The 25,644-nt window shown below is 34.1% G+C and overlaps 1 protein-coding gene across 1 annotated transcript in view; it reads left to right on the top strand.

Moving 5' to 3' along the window:
* The window catches only part of LOC123663540 (ceramide synthase 6-like), a 31,866-nt gene extending 7,157 nt beyond the window's left edge, over positions 1-24,709 (top strand). The window contains exons 2-8 of the mRNA XM_045598217.1: positions 10,017-10,131; positions 20,941-21,165; positions 21,627-21,848; positions 23,157-23,275; positions 23,424-23,568; positions 23,785-23,876; positions 24,576-24,709. Of these exons, the coding sequence (XP_045454173.1) occupies positions 10,017-10,131; positions 20,941-21,165; positions 21,627-21,848; positions 23,157-23,275; positions 23,424-23,568; positions 23,785-23,876; positions 24,576-24,585 (928 nt within the window). The 3' untranslated portion in view covers positions 24,586-24,709. The remainder of the gene's footprint in view (positions 1-10,016; positions 10,132-20,940; positions 21,166-21,626; positions 21,849-23,156; positions 23,276-23,423; positions 23,569-23,784; positions 23,877-24,575) is intronic.
* Positions 24,710-25,644: the final 935 nt, after the last annotated feature.

Genomic DNA, 25,644 nt, shown 5'->3' with positions numbered 1-25,644 from the left:
GCAAAAAATAAAATTTTTGTTTTTTATAATATTAGTATAGATAAGCGTAAACTTCTTTCCTTTTTTCCTTCCTCTTCTGATGTATATTTTTCTCAGATGGAGTTTATAAGTGATAAGGGTGGCCCAACCCAATATATATATATATATACTAGCCGACCCGTGCCAACTTCGTTGGGCGTTAATTATTATTATATTAACTAAATAACATACTTTGAAGAACAAATTTTATAGCACTTAAATAAATAATATGTTGCTCCCGTGTATTCATTATTTTTAATTACAGAACCAAATAACATACCTTAAAGAACAAATTTTATAGCACTGAAATAAATAATATGTTGCTCCAACGCCATCTATCAAAAATCGAGAAAACGTCGTCGATAGACTAAAATAAGACTAAATTAATAACGTCGAAAGACTAATTAATTGGTTTCTAATAACGATAGATGGAGCTAGTTTATTTACCATTTTGATATTATATTTTAATCTTTTTCTTATTTACTGAATTTTTTGTTCAATTACAATAAAATATAGCCTATGTCACTCCTGAATAGTGTAGCTTACTGTTAGTGAAAATATTTTCATGATCGGATCAGTATTTGCGAAGATCACCCCCTACATACAAACAAAGTTATAAACTTTACCTCTTTATAATATTAGTATAGATATATACATATTAGAGATGAAACGGATATCCGGTAACTATCCGGTATCCGCCCTATCCGGCTTTGTTTTCACTGTCCGCCCGGATACCGGATAGTAATGGCTGCAAGAGTATTTCGCATTTTAGAGCTATGCCACGAATGCTTGACGGAGACCTCATTCCGGGTTTTAAATGAAGTTTTCCTTCTCCAGGACCCTGATGATTTTGAGTCAGGTTTATCCCTCGGTCGCCTTTTACGACCCCCACGGGAAGAAAGACAAGTTTGAGTGTACAAACCACCAAACAGCTAAGTTCCGCCGGATATTCGGCCATATATATATATATATATATATATATATATATATATATATAAAAATTTATATATATATATATATATATATATATATATATATATATATAAATTTTTTTGGTAAATTTCTTATTTTATTATGATATGACAAAAAATATATACTACCCTAAATTTTCACCCCCCTACCACCGACCTCTTTTCTTTCAAAGCGTTTACCGGCAAAACAGCGTTTGCCTGGTCAGCTAGTCAAGTATACCAAATTGATGATAGCAACATTGCCAGTAAATTGACAAATACTTATTTTAAGTTTAACTTCACACAAACAACTTTTATCTATCTGTCTATAAATAAAATGTTTATGTTTAAAAGGCATTCCTCGACCTTTCTATTTTCAATAAAAATAATATGTTGAATGCTGAGCCACGTGTTGGAATGATGATAGGTACAGACAGTTTAAACTTGGTTCAATTTTTTTTTGGGGAATTTTTACAGCTAGGCTAAAAATATCAGGCCCATAATGCCCTAATCACAATCGACAATTCAACTATAAAACCTATTCGTAATTTCGATTTTAATCTAAAAGTAACATGAAATAAAATCGTCACCAATAAACTAAAAAATTTAATTTCTATATAATTTCGTCCTCAGTTCAGGGGGTTTTCCTCTAAATGCTACTTTTAGTCTTTTACTGCTTATCAGGATAATAAAAGCAAATTTATTAATCGCTACTACTATATTAAGGTATATTTTTAAATCACCTACTAAAAGTTGGGCTTGTATTTATTTACTTTAAATGTTAGTTTATAATTATTGTCCAAAATCTAATAGGTTACGTTTAAAACTTCGGAGGTAAAACTCGAATAAATTAATAATAAAACAAAAAGTATAAATACAAATAAGATAGGGAGAAAAACAACTTCTAAGTTTTTAAGTATTTTACTATGCTACAAAATATAGTTCAGAATACTCGTATATTGCCCTCAAGTAGTAGTATGTTCTTGTGTCGAGTAAAATCGAGAGCTCTTAGAATTGGTATTATATTAACGGGGGTAGGTTCGACAAAGGACTTTATGATGTTTCTGGTTTTGCGAGCGTCTATTGGCTACGATAAATGATTATCACCAGTCGGACCGAACGCTTGCAAACCGTCTGTATAAAATAGTGTTATATCCCCGTGGCGTTTAAATGACTACGTATATCATCTAATTAGCTAATTGTTTAATGGTCATGTTTCGTCATTTCAATACAACCGACTATTTTAAAGTCATAAGTAATGAGAGGAGATATCTCCACGTTTATCTTAGGTGAATGATCTGGTCAGCTTAAGCACCTTGTAGCTATGAGTCATTTACTGTTGTCTAAAAAGACCAAATATGTTTCTTTAGTAGCAGTTTATTACAAACGGAAACACTTAACTGTGTCTGCAATTACGGCTTTTCCCATCTTTGTGTTGCCGTTTTCACTTCGCGTTGAAATTAACGTAGGTAATGAAAATAATGACACATATATATATATATATATATATATATATATATATATATATATATATATATATATATATATATATATATACTTTAGTCCTGTTGCCATTGGGCCGACAATTTGGTAACATTATTTTAGGTTTTACACAAAATAAATCACATTCTAGCAAGTGGAAAGTGGTCCGACCAGTAGACGTCATATTTAATATATATATTATTTATTGTCTTACTAGCTGACTCTGTGACTATACAATGATCCAACCACCTTACACTACCATGCACATCGCTTATAAAGGTATAAGAATTTGAGTCTATTCCTAGATTTTTAACATCCGCACATAACCACTTTTGCTCAGCACAGAAATTAATCATCTCATTAAAAAACAACTCGTTAGGGTGAGCATTAAAGTCTCCTAAAATATAAAAAGATTCAACACCCGAGTTCTCCTCTGTTTCCATTATAGATCTTATTGCACTTAAACACTCCGTAAAAATCGGTAAATTTTCATGAGAACAGGTCGGCATATATACACTAAAAACAACTATAGATCGAGTACTTACAGTTAATAAAAGTATTTTCATTTAAAGAAATATAAGCACAGTGGGCAGGAATTTAATAGAGAAATGTTTAAGTTTTATCGAACAATGACAAATTTTTTAATTAATAGTGCTTTTTCAAATTATGTACATACATTGAATATTAACTTGTAAGATAATCCTTCTAAATTCTGGGACTTCGTTAAAAATCAGCGTGCATCTAATAATTTATGTACAGACTATGAGATTAATGGAATTGTAGTTTCGGGATTAAACGCTGCTAATGCTTTCGCAACCTATTTTAGGTCGGTATTCCTAACCGCAAAACCTAGATTAGATATGAATGAAATTTGTTCAGTGCCTGGTATCCCATCTGCGTGTGTTTCTGTAAGTTACATATCTGAGGCTGACATCCGTACCGCAGTTCGGCGCCTTAAGCCCCGTTGGACAGCAGGTCCAGATGGTATTCCTTCATATCTTATAAAGCACTGTCTGTCTATTTTTCAGGGCCCTCTTCACTTTATCTTTAATCTGTCACTATCATCCGAAAAATTTCCGACTGCTTGGAAATTATCTCGAGTAACACCAGTTCTTAAGAGTGGTAATAAATCTAGAATAGATAACTATAGACCTATAGCTATTTTATCAGGCTTTGCAAAAGTTTTGGAAACAATATTAAATTGTCACAACACTGCTCAAATCCAGTCCCGACTGTCAGACTCACAGCACGGTTTTCGCGCCCGCCGCTCAACTACCACGAACCTTATTAATTTTACCGACTACAGTGCAAGGGCTTTAGACAGAAGAAAACAAGTTGACGTTGCCTACTTTGACTTTCAAAAAGCGTTTGACCGCGTAAATATTGATATTCTTCTAAATAAGTTTTCAAAATTAGGTTTTACACCCACTTTATTAAAGTTCTTTGCAAATTATTTCACAAACCGCGTTCAATACGTCCAGCTTGGGTTTTATCAGTCTGATCCATACTTTGTACTTTCTGGTGTAAGCCAGGGTGGTACTTTAGGTCCTACCCAATTTCTCATCATGATTAACGACCTTCCAGAAGTACTCAAAAGAACCCAATGTCTGATATTCGCTGACGACCTAAAGTTGTTTATGACTATTGAAGGCAATACTGATTGCGATGCGCTTCAAAATGACATACATAATGTTTGTGCCTGGAGCAGAGACAATCAATTAGCATTTAATACATCTAAATGTAAAATTGTAACGTATACTCGGTCCCATTCCCCGATCTCCTTCACGTACACCGTCGACGGCGAAGCTTTGTCTAGAGTAGATAGAATACGTGATCTAGGTATAGTCTTTGATTCGGCGTTAACGTTCAATCACCACATTAAATTGACGTGTCAAAAAGCGTACAAAGCACTTGGGTTTGTTATAAGACAATCGGCAAGATTTTCTAACAAAGAATCAATTTTAATATTATACTTTGCTTTTATTCGCAGTACATTGGAATACAATGCTTTAATTTGGAATCCACACGAAAAACTTTATAAAACCTTAGTTGAGCGAATGCAAAAAAAGTTTGCCCGTTATTTGTTCTTTAAACTCTATGGTTACTATCCTTATTTGTATCCCTCTCTTTATGTGAATGGTATGGTGGGCTTGGATACACTTGAGCTAAGGCGAAAGTGTGCCCTTGTGCTCCACTACTACCATTTACTAAATAATAAAATAGATAACCCTACGACATTGGGGGCATGTGGTATATGCGCACCGCGCTGTACGGTCATGAGGCGCTCCCGGCCGCTGTTCGCGGTGGAGTGTGTGCGGACGCAAACGGCTTGGAGCGCCCCAACGCAGTCAGCCCTTCGCTTACTTAATAATATGTTGGCCTCCAATAGTAGTATTGATATATTCGCTATGAATTCGTCTGAATTTGTTAAATCTTGCTTTAAGTATTTAGAATTATGTTAATGTGTATACTCGTATTATAAGATAAATTGTTATTTCTTTAATGTATTTGTTGTAGTGTTATTAATTTATGCTTGTTTATTGTACGCCTTGGTTGTAAACTGTAAGTGCAATAAATGTAAAATGTAATAAATAAATAAATAAATATGCATTTAGTAAAAAGCGGTTATATTTTAATATTACAAACAGACACTTTAATTTTATTTATTTGTATAGATAATAAAGTTTTTCGAGATGAATTAAAAAAAGTACTTGTAAGAATTTTGTGCAGCAAATTGCATAATTCTTATTTTGTATTTGATGATGTTAGAGCAAGATTTGTGTAGAAAAAAAAATCGGCCAAGTGCATGCGAGTAGGATTCGCGCACCGAGGGCTCCGTATAAACATAATTATTAAAAATATTTTATTATATCATCATCATTATCACTTCCGCCTAATACAGTCCACTGCTGGATATAGGTATCCACAAGTTCGTGCCAAAAATGGCGTGGGCAGATGGGTTGGTGACCGCAGGGCTGGCTTGTCAGTGTGACAGTAGACCTGAGTATTTGATATGAATTTCAGCTTGATAACTCCACGCGTTCCTGAAAAAGACTGTCTTGACAGATGGACGGACATCTTATAGTGATCCTATAAGGGTTCCGGTTTTCCGTTTTGAGGTACGGAATCCTAAAAATCGATTTCTCTACGAAAAAAATTATGATGGGATAAAGTTAGATCCGACAGATAGTAAACAAATAATATAAAAAATGATTCATAAGTGAAAAGTATTGTATTTAAATTCACTCGAATTTTATTTTCTATCTAAAAGAACTGTGATTTCGTAAAAATAAACATAAATCGATCTTATCAGATAAGTACGGCAATATTCCTTATCAAAATAATTTACAGTCACGAGAGTTGATATCACGTTATCAACTCATTTCAAAGTAATTAGGAATTATTTCTAGAATTTGATGTCTTCCTATGATAATAGTCAAACTAATTTTAGTTTAGTTAGTATAAGATGTAGACGAAATAATATTTAAAATACAAAAAAAAAAATATGTAAATTATACATGACTGGACCTGGCTTCTCATGGGTAGTATAATTATCTTAGAGTCATATAATACAGATGTATGCCATTTAAATGCCGTTTCTTACATAAGTAGATTTTTGAAAGAAATATTATTTTCACCATACAGTTTTTTAATAAAGCGTTTTCTATGAAAACTTCCAGGCTGCTTGGTTTATTGTTTTACCTTGTTGATTAACCATTACCTTAACAAATTTTACCCTAAATATTCGAATCGCTCTGCCTTCGTGAAAAGCGTATGAATATCCTTTCAGTAGTTAATAAGTACTTACTCGCTAGCTCGAGTTTATTCGGAACAGAGAAACAGACTTTGTTACATAGCCATTATAAAAAAAACTCGACATAAATAATTTTATTTAATCTTTATTTCTGTTTTAAAAAGAAATAAAACTACTCGTACAAAAAAAAAATAGTAATTGAAGAATTTTTTTTTTTCTTTATTAAAGAGCTTTGCCGCTACTGCGACTATCGCCGAGTTGCACGAAAAGAAATTAAAATTTAAGTAGTGATTAAACTAATTTAATCGCAACATTACAGCCTATACAGTCCACTGCTGGACATAGGCCTCCACAAGTTTACGCCAAAAATAACGTGAACTCATTTAATCGCAAGAATTGTATGAAATTCTTGTGATTAAATTAGTTTAATCTCAACTTAAATTTTAATTTTGTTTCGTGCAACTCGGCGTAAGTCGCTCTGTTATTATACATTTATGTTAATACAATTACATGGTTGATTGAACTTCATCGACCAATTTACACAATTTCTTTGCCGAAATAGATTCTGGTTTTGTCAATATACTATTACATTCTCCAACATTCGTATAAAACAGATTATATGGGAAAAATTGGCGTCTTCTGGTTTCGTTCTTAACACATTCCATTAATATATGATAGGCATCCTCTACTACTCCACAAACTGAACAATTAGGGTGTGGAGTTATATCCATCAAATGGCCAAATTTAAATTGAAGAATTATTTAATAAAAATTATGTAAATTGTTAATATTGCATTTTGTATAATAACTTCTTTATTGTATAATCTATAAAAATGGAGTGCCTGTTTGTAATATTAAAATAATCGCTTTTTACTAAATACATATGATATATATATACCACAATAACATTTTTTAAAAATTTTGTGTCTGCCTGTCTGTCTGTATGTTTGTTCCGGCTAATCTCTGAAACGGCTGGACCGATTTTGACGGGACTTTCACTGGCAGATAGCTGATGTAATATGGAGTAACTTAGGCTACTTAGACTTTTATTTTAGAAATATTTTTATTTTGTAACTGCGAGCTGAACAAGATTTTTTTTTAATACCACGCGGACAGTCGCGGGCACATCTAGTAATAATATAAGAGTGATTGTTTTTATCTTCTAATCTTTCTTGTTAAATATTTTATTACACTTTGAAAGTATATTAATGAAAAATACTTAATACAAACTTTATGGTGTGAGGGCGATCTTATCACTGATAGTAGACACTGGACATCGATCTTAACAGTCGATTAAAATGAATATTTCCGGTAAAAAGTTATAAAATTATAAAAATGAAACCGAGACAAAATCCGAAAAAGTTCTTTCATTATAAATTCAAATAATTTTTAATAATTAGCGAGTTCAATAAACTCCAGGGATCAGAATCATCGGTGACAGAAGTGCTGGTTCATTTTTGTTGAGATAATTGCGATTGAAGAGATATATTACAAACCGAGTAGTTAGGTAATGCACCCAGTGTTATCTGGCAACCTTATCTTGGTCACGGTATTTGAATACATACAATATTCTTGTCACTATTCCAGGCAGACATTATTTATACCACAATCACCTGTAACGAAATGTTTTTTTTTTTAATTTTTGTGTATTTTTTTTTTTAATAACTATGTAAATTATTATATATATTATTAGCATGTATTATAATCTATAATCTTCTATAATAATATATATAAAAGCGAAAGGTCACTCACTCATCACGAAATCTTCGAAACTATAACACCTACAAACTTGAAATTTGGCAAGTAGGTTCCTTATAAGACGTAGGCATCCGCTAAGAACGGATTTTACGAAACTCGACCCCTAAGGGGGTAAAACGGGGGTTGGAAGTTTGTATGAAAGTCCTATGTTTTTGAAGTAAGAGACTTGAAATTTAAAATGTAAGCTCTATAGATGGTGAAAAGGTGTCCGAATAATATATCTTTAGAAATTAACTCCCTTTTGGGGTTAAAACGGGGGATGGTAGGCTGACTCACTTATCGCGAAATCTCCGCAACTATAATAGCTACAAACTTGAAATTTGGCAGACAGACTCCTTATAAGACGTAAACATCCGTTAAGAACGGGTTTTACGAAACTCGACCCCTAAAGGGGTAAAACGGGGGTTGGAAGTTTATATGAAAGTCCGATGTTTTTGAGTAAGAGACTTGAAATTCAAAATGTATGCTCAATAGATGGTGAGGAGGTGTCAAAATAATGTATCGTAATCTATATATAAAAGAGAAAGGTCACTGACTCACTCATCACGAGAACTCAAAAACCGCTGGGACCATCCAGCGGTTTTTAATCCATCCAGGCTGGACAAAGATGAAATTTGGCAGGGAGGTAGATTATAGTAAGTAGACGTCCGCTAACAACGGATTTTGCGAACGGATTTTTCCACCGCTAAGGGGGTTTAATTGGGGTTGATAGTTTGTACGAAACATAAACAGCAGCTATAAGTTCGCCTGATAGGTTATTTATACTGCAGCCTGAAAATAAAGCTAAAAATGTGGTGTATAGAGAGTTTTTATAAAAATAACTATTAAATTATACTAAATTGTGCCTTTTAAAAAGTTACTCAGTGTGATAAGCATTTCAAGTGCAACATCTTAATAGTAATGCATATCTTCATAACCACGCGAACGTAGTCGCGGGCAACAGTTAGTGTATTATAAAACAAAGTCCCCAAAAGTGTATGTGATCGATTCCCCCAAAATCTACTGAACAGATTTTCATGCGGTTTAACCAATGGAGAGAGGGCTTCAAGAGGAAGGTTTACAGAACGGCTAAGCAGATTTTGATGAGAGTTTCACTGGAAGTTTGCCGGTAAAAGTTTGTGAAACACTGATTACAACGCGGGCGAAGCCGCGGGCACCGCTAGTCAATAATAAAAATATGTTGGGAATCCGTTACATAATAATATACGATATGCAACGGTCGAGTAGGTATAAAAAAAAATACAGTCGAATTGAGAACCTCCTCCTTTTTTGGAAGTTGGTTAAAAATATATTAAGAGACAATTACACTATAGCGCTTAAAGAGAGTAATCATAAAAAGAAAACCACATTAAAGCGAAAAATATTTTTGATTTAAGTCGATAAATAAAATTATTTTATGCTTTAACCTTAACATTAACTAGAAAGCCACATGGCATGTATTTATTTCGCCCTAAGTAGCTATTCATATAATGTGCGGACATTATGAAAAGTGCCCCCTAGTTATTAGCTAATATACGAATATACAGGATGTTGGACCTCTAAATACGCTCCTGCAAATAAAAAAACAATTCCTAGTCCATTTTTATTATTTTTTTTATGTCACTAGGTCGGCAAACAAGCGTACGGCTCACCTGATGGTAAGCGATTACCGTAGCTTATAGACACCTGCAACACCAGAAGCATCGCAAGCGCGTTGCCGACCCAATCCCCAATCCCCCAGGAGCTCTGGTCACCTTACTCACCAACAGGAACACAATACTGCTTGAAAACAGTATTATTTAGCTGTGGTCTTCTGTAAGGTCGAGCTACTACCCCAGTCGGGCTGCTCCATATTTTGAGCAGGAAATTCCTGCTGTGCCCTACCTCAGTTAAAATTTGACTTAGTTTAAATAGACGAGCTACTTTGATAGAATCGTTCAACATGATACCTTTCGTGAGCGTGTAAGCAAGGCAATAAAACAGTACAATTATGTTTAATAAATAAACAAGTACAATTATGTTTTAATAAATAAATAACTATAAACTTTATAATAATGACAAAATTTTCTTTTTCAGATATATATACGCCCCATTCGGAATATATCTAGGTATTAAAGCGTCGAAGCCAAAACGACCAACGCCAAATGCTAAATTAGAAGCTGCGTACAAAGCATCCCCTCGAACAAAACAGGTATGATATAGAATTATTCAAAAGCTGATATCACGGCGAAACTGCTAACAAGCACTAATATTTAGTTACAGCTTTCCTAAATGCTTTATAGTTTACATTTCAAAGTGATAGAATTATTATAATCACTCAAATTATTTTAAAACGGGATATTTACTGACGGGCGGGATGTCGGGATGGCGGGATCGTGATCAAGACATTCGTAGATAACGAAATATCGAGCTCCGCAAAATGAAAATAAAAAAAGGCAAATATCCCGTTTCTAAATAATTTTAGTAATAAAAATAAGCATATTAATTTAAAATGTTATTTTAATCAGTTCAGTTGTTTCAAAGCTTTATCGATTTGAACTAAAGGATGAGTTTTTATTCTCTGTAATATTAGTTTGTTGTAGGCCGCTACACACTAAAGTTATGACTAAAATTATGTTTACGCAACTTAGGGGCCATCTGAGGGGTTCCACAAGGGGTGGGGACAGATCCAAAATTAAAATAATATTGTAACCTAATGTTTTAATTTAATAAATAATTTGAAAAATATGTGACGTTACACTAGACAGGGGTCTCATAAATGTGACCAACTGTGACAAGGACGAGGGGAGGGATCAAAAAATTGTGAAATTCGAGTGAAGTAGTTTATGGATAGTTTTAATACGGATTTTTTTGTACGTTAAAAATAATGAATATAAAAAAAAGAATGAAAGAAAACGAAATTCCATTCCTTTTTGAAATAGAGTTTGTTAAAGAACATTCAATCACACGTAAATTACATTAACGTCACGGCAGCGATTTCGATTATTGCTTGATACGGATATTGTATTTGTACAAAATATTTATTTCTAGACTGTATGTCGGTTCTTGTTGGTCTACTCGTTTTGTTTCGTTGAGCATGTAAATCTGTGATTATTGTAAGCGCTCGATGATGATACTTACTCTTGTTAAAAAGATTATTCGAAAAACTACACACATTATATTGAGATAAGGTGTAGTAGGATATTTAAAATGTGGAACAACCCACTATGACGCACCAAAACCTTGGAGAATATCGAGGCCAAATAATATTCCTCTCAAGTAGTGTCGTGTTCCTGTGTTGAGTAAGGTAGCCAGAGCTCATTCATGGGCAAGGTTGGATAGGAAAATGTTGGAATTTTGTAAGGATTACAGATCCATTATTACCAACAGTATTAAAAGAATGCGATACGGCCACTCGGGGTAACTTTGATTGACAAGGGTAACTTTGACAGTCAAATCGCAAAATTATTTTTTGTTTTTTACGTGGTCCACATTTAGTGCGTAAAATTAAATTTATAAAATTTGTTTACTTAACAAATTTCGTAAGTAAACTCTGTGAAAAAAAGAAGCTTTCAAACGAAGTTAATGTCAAAAACTTTGCTAAAAGTTCCTCGCGCAATTTTTGTATTTTATTCAGTCGTAAACTTTTTGATAACTCGAAAATTTCGTTACTATCAAGTTATGTAAAAACATAATACAACCTTTGATATTTTCTACGCGACATTGGCGAAATCATCTGTGCTCATTTGGCACTATTGAAAGCCATTAAACCTAAAGAAGAAGAACCTTTAATATGTCTATCTTAAAATCTCACCTGTTTTAAAGTTACCCATAAAGGGGTTGTAAATTTGACACACAACAAAATTGCCAGTTTTTGATACAAATTATAATTTTTATAGACGTTAAATAACTTGAGAGTATGAAAACCAACCTGAGAGCTCGTATTAAATTAACTCTTGTGTCTCATATTTAAAATTATCAAAGTTAGATAAAAGAATATAGGTAATAATCTGTCAAAGTTACCCTGATTGACTGTAATATATCCATTTTCAAAGGAAACTTCAAAAATCATATTTTAAATGCTATGAAATAAAATTGTAATACTTGGCCAACATCATGGGAGATAAATGGTAATTAGTAATAAAATAATTTTTAACAAAAAATAAACCGACTTCAAAAAGGAAACTAAAAAGTGAAAAATAAATTTACTTAGTACAAAGTAATTCGTATTTTGATTTAGTTAATCAGAAATGATTAAATAAATATTTTATAATTTTGAAGTCGGTGCCAAGTAAAACAATAACTACTCTAGTATCTACTCGTAAGTTGTATTCAGTTTTCTTTCATAATTTGTTTCATTGACTATTAGGTTGAATACTGTTATTATTCTGTTATTGTTTTGACATATCTAATAATATTTTTTGTACTTGTTTGTTGTGTGTGTGTTGTTTGTATTTGTTATTGTAGCCAGGTTGTTGTAGTATTTACTGGGCACCAACTTCAAAATTATAAAATATTTATTTAATCATTTCTGATTAACTAAATCAAAATACGAATTACTTTGTACTAAGTAAATTTATTTTTCACTTTTTAGTTTCCTTTTTGAAGTCGGTTTATTTTTTGTTAAAAATTATTTTATTTTACAATTTTTAGTGATGGGTAGACCTAACAAGGATGTTTTTTCTCTTATGTCGGGGGTTCGGAAACCTACACAATACACAAGCACAAACACCCGATCATGACAAACATCTATATGGCCAATACAAATGTCTGTCGTGCGCGGGAATTGAACCCACTAATGCCAGCGCAACAGCCGGTGCTGTGACCGCTGCGCTAAAGCGTCGACATACTATGAGTAAAGTTCGCTATCAGGTGTACGTAATAACAACCGGGACTGACAGCCTAGCGTGTTCTCCGAGGCTAGGTTGGGAGAACCACAAGGATTAACAACTAGACCAAAAATAAATATTTATATAAACATAAATATCCACTCCGAGCTAGAATAGAACCCGCGACCGTCGGTGTTTAGGCGCCGCCGACACGGCAGATGCAACATTATATCAAAGCGGTCGTCAAACAGCAAAAGGTAACTGCTGTAAATTGTTGAGAAATTCTCTCGAGTGTTGATAGGCTCCATCATCAAACCTGGTCCTGCGACACAGATGACCAGACAGCAGGTAATTGCTATATATCGTTGAAAAGTTCCCTCGACTATCTTTCGTCTCCATCATCAGACTGTAATGGCACTTGCAACTCATATAGGTGCAAAATTCTCATCAATAGAAACGAATTAAGTTCAAATAGCAGGTAATTGCTATAAGTCGTTGAAGAGTTCCCTCGACTATCTTTCGTCTTCATCATCAGATTGAAATGGTACTTATAACTCATATATATGCAAAGTTCTCATCAATAGAAACGAATTAAGTTCAAACAGCAGGTAATTGCTATAAATCGTTAAAGAGTTCCCTCGACTAACTTTTGTCTCCATCATCAGACTGTAATGGCACTTATAACTCATACGGTTGCAAAGTTCTCATCAATAGAAACGAATTAAGTTCAAAAAGCAGGTAATTGCTATAAATTGTTAAAGAGTTCCCTCGACTATCTTTCGTCTCCATCATCAGACTGAAATGGTACTTATAACTCATATATATGCAAAGTTCTCATCAATAGAAACGAATTAAGTTCAAACAGCAGGTAATTGCTATAAGTCGTTGAAGAGTTCCCTCGACTATCTTTCGTCTCCATTATCAGACTGAAATGGTACTTATAACTCATATATATGCAAAGTTCTCATCAATAGAAACGAATTAAGTTCAAACAGCAGGTAATTGATATAAATCGTTAAAGAGTTCCCTCGACTATCTTTTGTCTCCATCATCAGACTATAATGGCACTTATAACTCATACAGGTGGAAAGTTCTCATCAATACAAACGAATTAAGTTCAAAAAGCAGGTAATTGCTATAAATTGTTGAAGATTTCCCTCGACTATCTTTCTTCTCCATCATCAGATCGACTCCAGACCTTTATTAAATAGTAGTGCTTCATAGTACTTAATGAAAACATGATTAAATTTACTAGTCACCCTTACGATTTTTGAAAGTTTCCCTCGATTTCTCTGGGATCCCATCATCAGATCCTGGTTTCCTTATCATGGTACCAAACTATGAATATCTCCTTTCCAACAAAAAAAGAATTATCAAAATCGGTTCATAAACGAAGAAGTTATCTCCGAACATACATAAAAAAAAAAAAAAAAATAATTGTGTTTGCTCGCAAACGAAAAAAAACCGACTTCAATTACATCGACAAGTAATACAACGTAGATCGACGAAAAAATAGTCAAGCAACTACGCGTTATCAAAGATTACTCAAAAATTAGTTATCAGATCTCGATAAAATTTATATGTGACCATATGATAAACATCAGCTTTCGATTAAATTAAAAATCATCATAATCGGTACACCCAGTAAAAAGTTATTACGGATTTTCGAGAGTTTCCCTCGATTTCTCTGGGATCCCATCATCAGATCCTAGTTTCCTTATCACGGTACCAAACTAGGGATATCCCCTTTCCAACAAAAAAAGAATTATCAAAATCGGTACATCCAGTAGAAAGTTATGCGGTATAATACAACGTAGGTCGACGAAAATCGCGTCAAGTAAAAACGCATTACTAGATATAACTCGAAAAGTAGTTGTTAGATCTCAAATAAATTTAAATGGGACCAATTGGCACACACCACCTTTCGATTAAAACAAAATTTGTTGAAATCGGTCAACCCGGTCAAAAGTTCTGATGTAACATACATAAAAAAAAAAAAAATATATACAGTCGAATTGAGAACCTCCTCCTTTTTTGGAAGTCGGTTAAAAAAATATATACGGTCGAATTGAGTAACCTCCTCCTTTTTTTGAAGTCGGTTAAAAAGCATATCTTTTGTACACATTTTAAGTGAACTTGTATTGTTCTTGAGAGAAATAAATCTCTTTAAACTTAAATTAAGCAGAATATATTACTTCATACCGCCATTTTTTTTCCCGTAAATATATCGATTATCTTTTATTTACTTCTCAACGAACCTTGTCCTGCAAATAACGAACATAACAAAAAATAAAACAAATTTGGTAGTGTTTTAGACGATAGCCTTTTTTAATAACACAACACAAGTTATTTGAAGGTGAAATATTAAAATGTAGAACAATTGAACACTGAAAACTATTGTCTGTTGTTCGTTTACGGTAACGACTTTTTTGTACCGACTTATTTGCCCTCCATGACCATAAAATAAAATGATTCAATTTCCGACGTGTAGCGTGAAATATTGTTAGGTGTTATTTTACGATCCGGTTTAGTTCAAGGTTCAATGTATTTAGCTTCTACTAAATATTTATTATTTAGTTCCACTACCACCTTGGAACTTAAAAAGCGGACCGATGGCGGGATAACAATCCAACTGCTGGCTTTGAAATACATAGTCCGAAGACGGGCAGCAGCGTCTCCGGTGCGACAAAGCCAGCCCTGCGGTCACCAACCCGCCTGCCCAGCGTGGTGACTATGGGCAACACACATGAGTTCACGCCATTTTTGGCACGAAGTTTTGCAGGCTTATGTCCTGCAGAGGACTGCGGAGATATATATGTGTTATTAAAAAGGTTGTAAGGTAAATGTTATCGATATAATAATTGTTAGCTAAATGTGATCGTTCCCTTCGATCTGACACCAATTTAATCCTTCATACTACGTCTCATACAATTTCCTATTACTCTAATTCCCTGTTAAAGCTGTCCAACTTTGGAATTATCTCCCTCTTCTTAATAGACAAGCTCAATCTCTCTTCTTCAAAAAATACCTTAAACTACACTATGCGTCACTAAACACGTCATGATCGCCTATATCGTCTTTGTATGATATAATATATATTTATTATGTATTTAGATATGTATGTATTTTATATTGACGCAGCGTTGGCGCAACGGTTACAGCCATGGATTGTACCTGTTGCACTGGCGGTTGTGGGTTCGATCCCCGTACACGACAAACATTTGTATTGGCCATACAGGTGTTTGCCGTGTTTGTGCAGTCCTTGTGGGTCTCCCCACCGTGCCTCGGAGAGCACGTTAAGCCGTCGGCCCCGGTTGTTATCATGTACACCTGATAGCGATCGTTACTCATAGTAGGGAATATATCCGCCAACCCGTATTGGCGCAGCGTGGTGGATTAAGCTGTGATCCTTCTCCTACACGGGGAAAGAGGCCTATGCCCAGTAGTGGGATATTACAGGCTGAAGCTGTATTTTATATATGTAAGTATTATGTATGTTTATTATTATATATTATCTATTTGTACTTTATTCAAATATTATAATTCGTACACCAATTATTTGTTTACTTTCTAACTGCAGTTATTATTTCGTGTCCTATACCCAAAGGTTGTCTGGAAGCGCCTGGGATCGCTCTTTCAGCGATAAGACCGCCTTTGTACATCTTTCATTTTATGTTTCTTTTGTTGTTTCTTTTAATGGTGTACAATAAAGAGTATTGTTACTATATTATTATTATTATCTTATATAAAGACGGGTGTTTTAGACCACACGACTGAAGTGAAACTTACGAAACGTAACTCGTTTTCTTTCTATCTTCACTAAATTATATCTCCCTGTCAACTTCCGTTCGTCTCGCACGATCACACTTTTCGTAACGCTCTCCTCACGCATTCACCAGCTTACTCGCCAAGTCAAGAGTGCGTAAAGAAGTTACTTCAATATATCAGCGACGCCATAAGTAAAAATCGCATGTTTAGTTTTCGTGACTCCTATTCAAAATTATAAAACATTGTTGCATATGTTTGTAACATGTTATCATGAGGTATAAAACATACAAAATTACTTTGCTTTATAACATGTTTTGTTACACACTATGAACTAGCGTTTATGATGTAATTTGGCAAATTTAGTACTAATACTAGCTGTGCCCACGACTTCGTCCACGTTTTTGGTATTTAAATGTGATTCTTTAAATTGACATAACTTTTTTATTTATGAACCGATTGAAATGAAATAAAAATTAAATGTTAAGTGAAGCTTATCACAATATATTAGTGAAAACCACATCTAAATTTGATAACCCGGTTCTGAGATTAGCGTGCACAAACACACAGAAAAACAGACAAAAATTCTAACAATCATTGTTTTGGGTGCTATGTACGTTGATAAAGATCCCAATAATATTTTTTCTCATATGTACAGACAGAGATCCGTTACATTAGTATTATATGTATTTAATTTGGTAGAATCTTAATATTACTGTGAAAATTTAGCGAATAAATGATAATGTTGAAACGAAATGTGGACAGCCTTGTATCATTAACAATTGTCGTTCTCACCGATAAAGCATTGTTTTAATACAAGCTTAGGTGATTCGAAAGCGAATTTAGTTTTTAACGACTCGTATTTTAAATGTTTCTTTATAATTTTATAGCTAATTACCGTAAAAATGAGGAAAGTATGTTGATAAGTTTGGGAATTTATGGGTTGGGTATAAAATTTTATGGATGGTTTTATATATTTTTTTTAAGTATTTATTTATTCTAGTATATTAAAATAATAACTAACGTAGGTAAGAATAATGACAATAAGTACAAGTGTCAATTCTTCAGTTATTGATATGTTTTTTTATACAACTAGTATTTAACACCACAGTGTTAACCTGTAATTACCTGTTATATTTGGTTTGGTAATCTTTAAATTAATACGTAAAGCAAAAACTATGTACCCATTTTTACGAAAATTGCGCGGACGGAGGAGTATGAAATTTCGTACACTTAGGTATAGTTTATACAGAGAAGGAGAGTAGAATATTACTACTTTTTTTTAAATTATGAATAAAAATATAATAAATCGATAAAAAAAAAACATTTCACAGTACAATGTATTTGACACACACACGCATATTATACTTTTTTGTTGATTGTCAAAGTCTGCAGTCAAATTGAATTTTTTTAAAAAGGTTCTTTTTTTTCTTTTCACTACCACCATTTTACCACTACCACTAGTATTTGTAATTGTGTGAGATGAATCAATGAAGATAATAACTGCATGTGAACCTTTTAAATTAAATCATTTATGACTTCGAGTTATCACGAACTCTCGATTCGTTTAGTGTTTATACGTGAAATACGTCTAAACAATTGGTTTGGTATTGAGGTTGAGCTCGGCGAAAAATAGCTTGCTTTAAATCTGGAGCAACCTGACCGGGGAAGTACCTCACCTGTACAGAAGATCACAGCTAAATAATAAATAACCTGCCGTGGTCGGGGTGTTTGTGCAGTCCTTGTGGGTTTCCTCACCGTGCCTCGGAGAGCACGTTAAGCCGTCGGTCCCGGTTGTTATCATGTACACCTGATAGCGATCGTTACTCATAGTAGGGAATATATCCGCCAATCCGCATCGGAGCAGCGTGGTGGATTAAGCTCTGATCCTTCTACATGGGGAAAGAGGCCTATAGTAGTGGGATAGTACAGGCTGAAGCGTAATAAATAACCGGCAACAGGTCTGCGACGCTACTTGTGTTGCTGGCGTCCATAGCCTACAGTAATCGCTTACAATTATGTAGAAACACAACACTGCTTGAAAACTGCTTATTTAGCTGTTATCTTCTGTAAGGTCGAGGTACGTCCCCAGTCGGGCTGCTCCATATTTTAAGTAGGATATTTCCTACTGTGCCCTACCTCAGTAATTATTTATTATTTTTTAAATTTACGTTACAAAAAAGAAAACGAGAAATATTACAATTAAAGAAACATGTACAAAGGCATTCTTTTCGCTTGAAGTCTTACTTTCAACCTTTGGATATAGGACTTAGCGTAAAAATACTGCGTTATAAGTTATTTAAATATAGGTATATGTATTGGAAAGGCATCTCAGTAGTAGTATGTATAGCTGTCACACATTGTGTACCCTTGACCCTTGTCACCCGCCAGATACAAATATAGTTTGTATCATATTATTTGTAAACATTAATTATTGTTTTCAGCTAAATAATTAAAATTAAATGGCAAATTAAATTTAATTCGAAGTGTTTTAAAAGTATGATATAGTATCATTAACCTTAGGGAAAATTACTCTTGTAGCCTAGTATAATTTTGTAGACTAGTAATACCTAGTAATAATGGATATTACAGCTTATCGTCACACAACTTCCTTTGACAATGTTCTTATTTACAAGTTCAAGTTTAAATGCCTGTTATTAAAATATGCTCTTCTAAGTATGTACTTTTATTGTGGTCTTGCAAACGAAACAAAAACCGACTTCAATTGCATCGGCAAGTGATACGTTTGTAGACGAAACGGTAGTCAAGTAAATACGCATTATTAGAAATAACACAAAAAGTACTCGGCAGATCACGATTAAATTTAAATAGGAAAGAAAGATACATCAAAATCGGTACACCCTGTAAACAGTTATGAGATAAAATATAAAAAATACAGTCGAATTGGGAACATCTTCCTTTCTTGAAATCGGTTAAAAAGAGGAAGAGCTATGTTACACGGACATAATATAACTATCCCAAGGTAGTTCAAAAAAAGTTAAAGGCAGATTGTGTATCTAAATCAGATTGTGTAGAAAGTTCTGAGATAACACTCATAAAAAAGATAGTCGAATTGAGAGCTTTCTCCCTTTTGAAGTCGATAAATAAATTAATAATATACCCACTCATTACGACGTATTAGCTCAACTGTCACTGCACTGGTTGTTGGTGTTCGGTTGGGTTCGATTCTTGCACATGCCAAACATTTGTATTGGTCATATACATGTTTGCCATAGTCTCGACGTTTGTGCTTGTGTATTGTGCGTGTTTCTGGCCCCCCCCCCCCCCGATACAGGAGTAAAACGTAATGAGGATCGTAGAATTTGAGGTGTTTATTGATTTAACTACCTACCTAACTCAACAGACTGTCCTGTATTGCGAAATTATCGTGAGGTTTTCTGAAATTTTCTTAATTTATTCCGTGAGAACCTCCTACAGTGTAATATATAGATTTATCTATCTAATAGTTACATACATATGTTGTCGCTTGACGGCCCGTTTCAGTATTCTATCTCTGGACATGCTTACTAGAGATATAATTTTGACGTAAGGTCATAAATCTAATAAATAAATATAGATAATAAATATAGGTATAGTCATAACATGTCAAAAATCTATCGCTTATAAATCAGAGGTAGATTACTTATTAAAAACGGCTGTAAATCAATAATTATCATCTATTTTTGTAACGGCTGAAACAGCAAGAAAGTATGTTTACAATATGCCTATAAATAATCATTACTAAAGTATTGAATAGAGATCGAGGCTGCGACATTTCGATTTAAGCAAGGTCAAAGTGTCAATGCCAACTTAATCTTTTATTTAAAACTAGCTGTGCTCGCGACTTCGTCCGCGTGGAATTTAACAAAAAAGTTAGTTCAGTTCGCAGAGTTATACAATAAATAATTTTCTAAAATAGAACTTAAGCTAAGTTACTCCTTACTACATCAGCTATCTGCCAGTGAAAATCTCATCAAAATCGGCCTAGCTGTTTCAGAGATTAGCCGGAACAAACAGACAGACAGACAGAAATTGTAAAAAATGTTTTTCTTTTTTTTCGCATTTAGTAAAAAGCGGTTATTTTAATATTACAAAAATACACTTCAATTTTATATATTTGTATAGATTTTATGATGCTCAACGCTTATTTTTACAAATACACTAAGTTTATAAATTAGCAGAGATATCTTCATAAAAAATGGATATAAATATTTTTTAATTTTCTTTCATGTAAATTGTAAACCTAATCTAAGCAATAACCGATAAAAAAAAAAAATTATATTATGGGTCAGTCGTTTAGAAGTTATGCGCGTAGAAACATACATTTCAATGATTTATTTTTATTTATAAATACTTCAAGAAATCAACCTCTGGGGTAACTAAACTCAAAAATCAAATTAATCAACAATAACTTTTTCTCCTTTCAGCAACTATGGGCTCTAGCAAAACAATTGGATATGTCGGAAAGGGAAGTGGAGAGGTGGTTTCGCCTCCGTCGCCTCCAGGACAAACCTTCGACCCTCGTCAAGTTCTGCGAAAATTCGTTCAAGTTCACCTTCTACATGATCAACTTTATATTCGGGATTTACATCCTCTGGGATAAGGATTGGTTGTGGGATATCGACCAGTGCTATATTGGATATCCTCATCAGGTGAGTTATTTATAATTTTATAGTAATTTATATACAAAATTCAAGCCAATTAGGATTTGACTTGTAGTTTAGTCGTTTTGCCCATTTACCATTTAACCAACCGGAGTTTTCCATTAGTTTTGTCTTGGCTCCGATTTAAAAAAAATCCGATTCGAATAACCATACAATCATTATGTATATTAGAATTAGGTAGGGCACAGCAGGATATCCTGGAAAAAATCTGGATCAGCCTGTCTGGGGAAGTACCTCAAACTTACAGAAGACCACAGCTAAATAATACTGCTTTCAAGTAGTGTTGAGTTCCAGTGGTGAGTGAGGTGACCAGAGATTATGGGGAGAGTCGGGGATAAGGTCGGCAAAGCGCTTGCGATGCTTTTGCTGTTGCAAGCGTCTATAGGCTATGGTAACCGCTTACCATCAGGTGTGTATCATCAGTCGTATAAAAAAATAATCAATTTCAGGGTGTAACCAACGACGTCTGGTGGTACTATATGATATCGTCAGCTTTCTACTGGTCGCTGACGATATCCCAGTTCTGGGACGTGCGGCGCAAGGACTTTTGGCAGATGTTCGTGCATCACATCGCCACCATCGCGCTCATATGCTTCAGCTGGGTGTGCAACCTGCACCGCATTGGCACCCTCGTACTACTTCTGCATGACTGCGCAGATATATTTGTTGAGGCAAGTCTTGCGTTTCATTAGCCTAATTCTTAACTTTATACTTTATAGGCCTGCCAAGATTAAGATTGAAGGTTTAAAAGATTTGTCCAACTTTTAAAATCATTTGTCTTTTGTCTTTTTCTAAGTTTTTTTTACAGAAAGTTGGGAACATGAAAACAAAAACAAACAAAAAAAAAAACTCGATATATCATGTATTTTTCAGTAAAAGTCTGAATTATATCCAAACGAAACGATCTCGCACTAAGCGCTTTGCTTCTTCTTTCTTAATACACACCGAAAAAATTTGGAATGCCCTTCCGGCTTCCGTTTTTCCAACTAATTATAACTTGGGTATCAAATCAAAAGTGAATAGGCATCTTCTAGGCAAGCGCGCACTATCTTAGGCTGCATCTTCACTTACCATCAGGTGAGATCACAGTCAAGCGCTAGTCTATATATTAAAAAAATAACACAACTACAAGGTCCTTCTGGGACAAATTCCTAACTAGAAAAAAAATTTAGCAAAAAAAAAATACAGCAAGAAATACCTCGCTCATAATTTAGTTCAGCAAGGAATATCTCGCTCATAATTTGGAGCAGCCTAATTAGGGAAGTTACTCAACCTCACACAAGATCACAGCTAAATAATAATGTTTCTTTAGTTAGTAAGGTAGCCAGAACAGGATAGGTTCATGCATACGTTTATAAGACAGTGACATTACGCGTGCTTGCCACCCTTGTAATATAACAAGGCGACATTACTTGCCTGTAATCACCAGTGATATAGTTTTGATGAATTTACCTTACCTTCCAAAACGTTTATCCAAGGTTCTTCGAAGAGTGTTCCTAAACAGAGAATCTTTCAACTGGTTTTCATAAGAAGTCTGAATGTTCTCTGGACACAAAATCATTACTGAACTAAACTTCGAACTAGGAACTACGAATCCAAAATCCTCGGTCCATACTGTTAGATAAACAGAAATTCAGACAGTGTTAATAATAGTTATTATTGGCAACCGTTTCTGTAAATTAACTTTGTTTTTGAAAGCATATCTCGTTTCTGTATGTTAAACAAAAATTTTATTGCCAATTACTTACCCAAAAATATGAGATTCAACGAAACTTTCTCCCTTTTGTCGAATCATAAGAAGGTTGAATATAAAAAAAAGAGTGAAAAATGAGCCAAAGAAAAAAACAAAGCAAAAAGTTATTTTTTATTTGGCCACAAAAATCCTAAGATTAGCTCATTCAAGCAAGGGACAAATTGTATAACTTCATTGTAATATTTTAATTAACATAATGTTAATGTATGATTGATGATATTTCCAGGCTGTGAAAGCCACTAAGTACGCGCGTTATCAGAAGACTTGCGACACTCTGTTCCTGGGCCTGATCGTGGCCTGGATCAGTACTAGAGTGGGCATATTCCCATTCTACATTATTTGGAGGTAAGTTGGAACGTTTAATTGTTTCAGTAAAGTAAAACAGTAAAAATATTTTGCAAGTTTTTGGTAGTAATGAGTGTTTTAAGTACTAAGAGTATATAGTTGTCTGATATAAATACAGAAAAAATTCTTGTGTGTTATTCTTTTGCAGTACTTCTATCCGGGCACCAATGCTACTACCAATGTTCCCAGCCTACTATATATTCAACGCGCTACTTTGTTTGCTATTGGTTCTTCATATTCTGTGGACGGTTCTCATCCTACAAATAGCTTATAAGACTATTAAGGCTGGACAGGTGTGTGAGATTACTTTTAATTTAAGTTATATTAAAGTCATTATTCACGTAAAACTTCTATACACACTCTTGACTTAGAGAGTAAGCTGGTGAATGAGTGACGAGAGCGTTACGAAAAGTGTGATCGGGTGAGGCGAACGGAGCTAGAGAGAGTGAGCATGAGTGTGCAAATGTATAAAAATGGTATATAATATAAAAACATTCTTTACATTACAGATGGAAGGTGACATAAGAAGTTCAAGCTCTGATCTTAGTGATAGTCCGAACCACTCCAATCATAGTTCTCCGTCGCGTGCTAATAATAAAAAGTGAGTAAATATAAAGCACTTATTGGCACTAGAGGTCGAAATGTGATCATAATTAATGTACATTATAAGTTTGAACATTATTAAGGTTCTTTTATCAAAGACTATACTTCTATAACAATAAACTATGCATGTGTGTCAAATACATGAATCACTTCGAAGATTCCGCAATGCTTGAAGACAAAAGTCTTCGAGCAATGCGTCCTGCCTGGGTTAACATATGGAACCGAGACGTGGACACTGACGAAGGGACTGGTCCACAAGTTTAAAGTCGCTCAACGTGCAATGGAACGGGTTATGCTTGGGGTTTCTCTCAAAGATTGGATTAGAAATGAGACTATCCGCGAGAGAACGAAAGTAACCGACATAGCCCACAGAATTAGCAAGTTGAAGTGGCAGTGGGCTGGTCATCTGTGTCGCAGGACCGTTGGTCGTTGGAGTAGACCGGTCCTGGCGTGGAGACCGCGTCTTGGCAAACGCAGTGTGGGACGTCCTCCGGCCCGTTGGACCGACGATCTACGTAAGATTGCCGGTGTAGGCTGGATGAGGTTTGCGGAAAACCGGGATGTCTGGCGCGAACTTGGGGAGGCCTATGTCCAGCAGTGGACTGCCATAGGCTGAAGTGATGATGTGATGTGTGTCAAATACACATGGTAGAGTGTGTAAGTTTTTTTATTGATTTTTTTATATAATTTATTTCAGACACACATAAATAAAACATGCAAGAAAATTGCAAGTCTAATGGACAACGCTTAGCTGGATCTCGGGTAATGTCTGCTATTTTTAGACGTATTATATACTTGTAAGCGTATTTAATGTCTGTGAGTGTCTTTCATTGAATTTAATGATATTTTTATTAAAATATTTCTTAATGATACTCATGGCTTCAATGAGAAAAAAGTTGGATTTAATAAAAATATTTCAATATTCCTAAGATAGCAGGAAATTCTTTTATCTTAATCTTGTATGTCGTATACAAAAAATACCAAATATGACTATGAAAGCCGTGTTGAAGTTATAACTAAATTAAATTGAATTAAACATAAGAATATTTAAGCATGTGTATAGTGTAATAAACAGTTGTATTGAGAAGTAATAATAAAAGTGTTCTGTAATAGGTGTAAAATGTCTTAGGGCCTGTTTTACCAGCTGATAAAGCTGTCTGATATACCCAAAAGTTATATATGTTGTATCCAACGGATAACAGTTTATGATGTATTTCTTGTCTTTGTCGGATATTTGTTGCAACTTGTGAATCAAAAGGGCTGCTTTACCTCCTGCTGATAGTTACAATCAGTAAGTTTTGTCCTTGATAAATTTTATCAGCAACAGATGAAACAGGTCCTTAGGTTCTCCATATTTATCAGAGTGGAATTGGCATTGTTGATATTATGACGCTTTTCAGATATATAAAAATTTTACAATTATTTATTTACAAGTGCTGGCCTGTGGTGAGCAAACATTGAAGAAAAATGTTCATTCCTTTTATCTGATTGTGTTTGGCGCCGGTTGTAAAGCGAAATATGAGCAATCGATCAGCGATATATTCCATAATACTCCATAATACGAAAAGAATTTAGGAAACAAATAGAACAACTGAGTTAATTGGCAAAAATATTTAAAGAAAATTTTTGTTTGTTCCACATTGATAAATATGAAATGTCCCTTAAAGGTTACTAAAATTTTTAACACTACTGAAGATACAAAATTAGACAACAAGAAACTATATGTTGCGAACTTTTTTTCTGTATGATTAGGTCATGCAGAATAC

Source organism: Melitaea cinxia, chromosome 20, assembly GCF_905220565.1.
Source record: "Melitaea cinxia chromosome 20, ilMelCinx1.1, whole genome shotgun sequence".
NCBI lineage: Eukaryota > Metazoa > Arthropoda > Insecta > Lepidoptera > Nymphalidae > Melitaea > Melitaea cinxia.
This window is presented reverse-complemented; position numbering and strand designations above follow the sequence as displayed.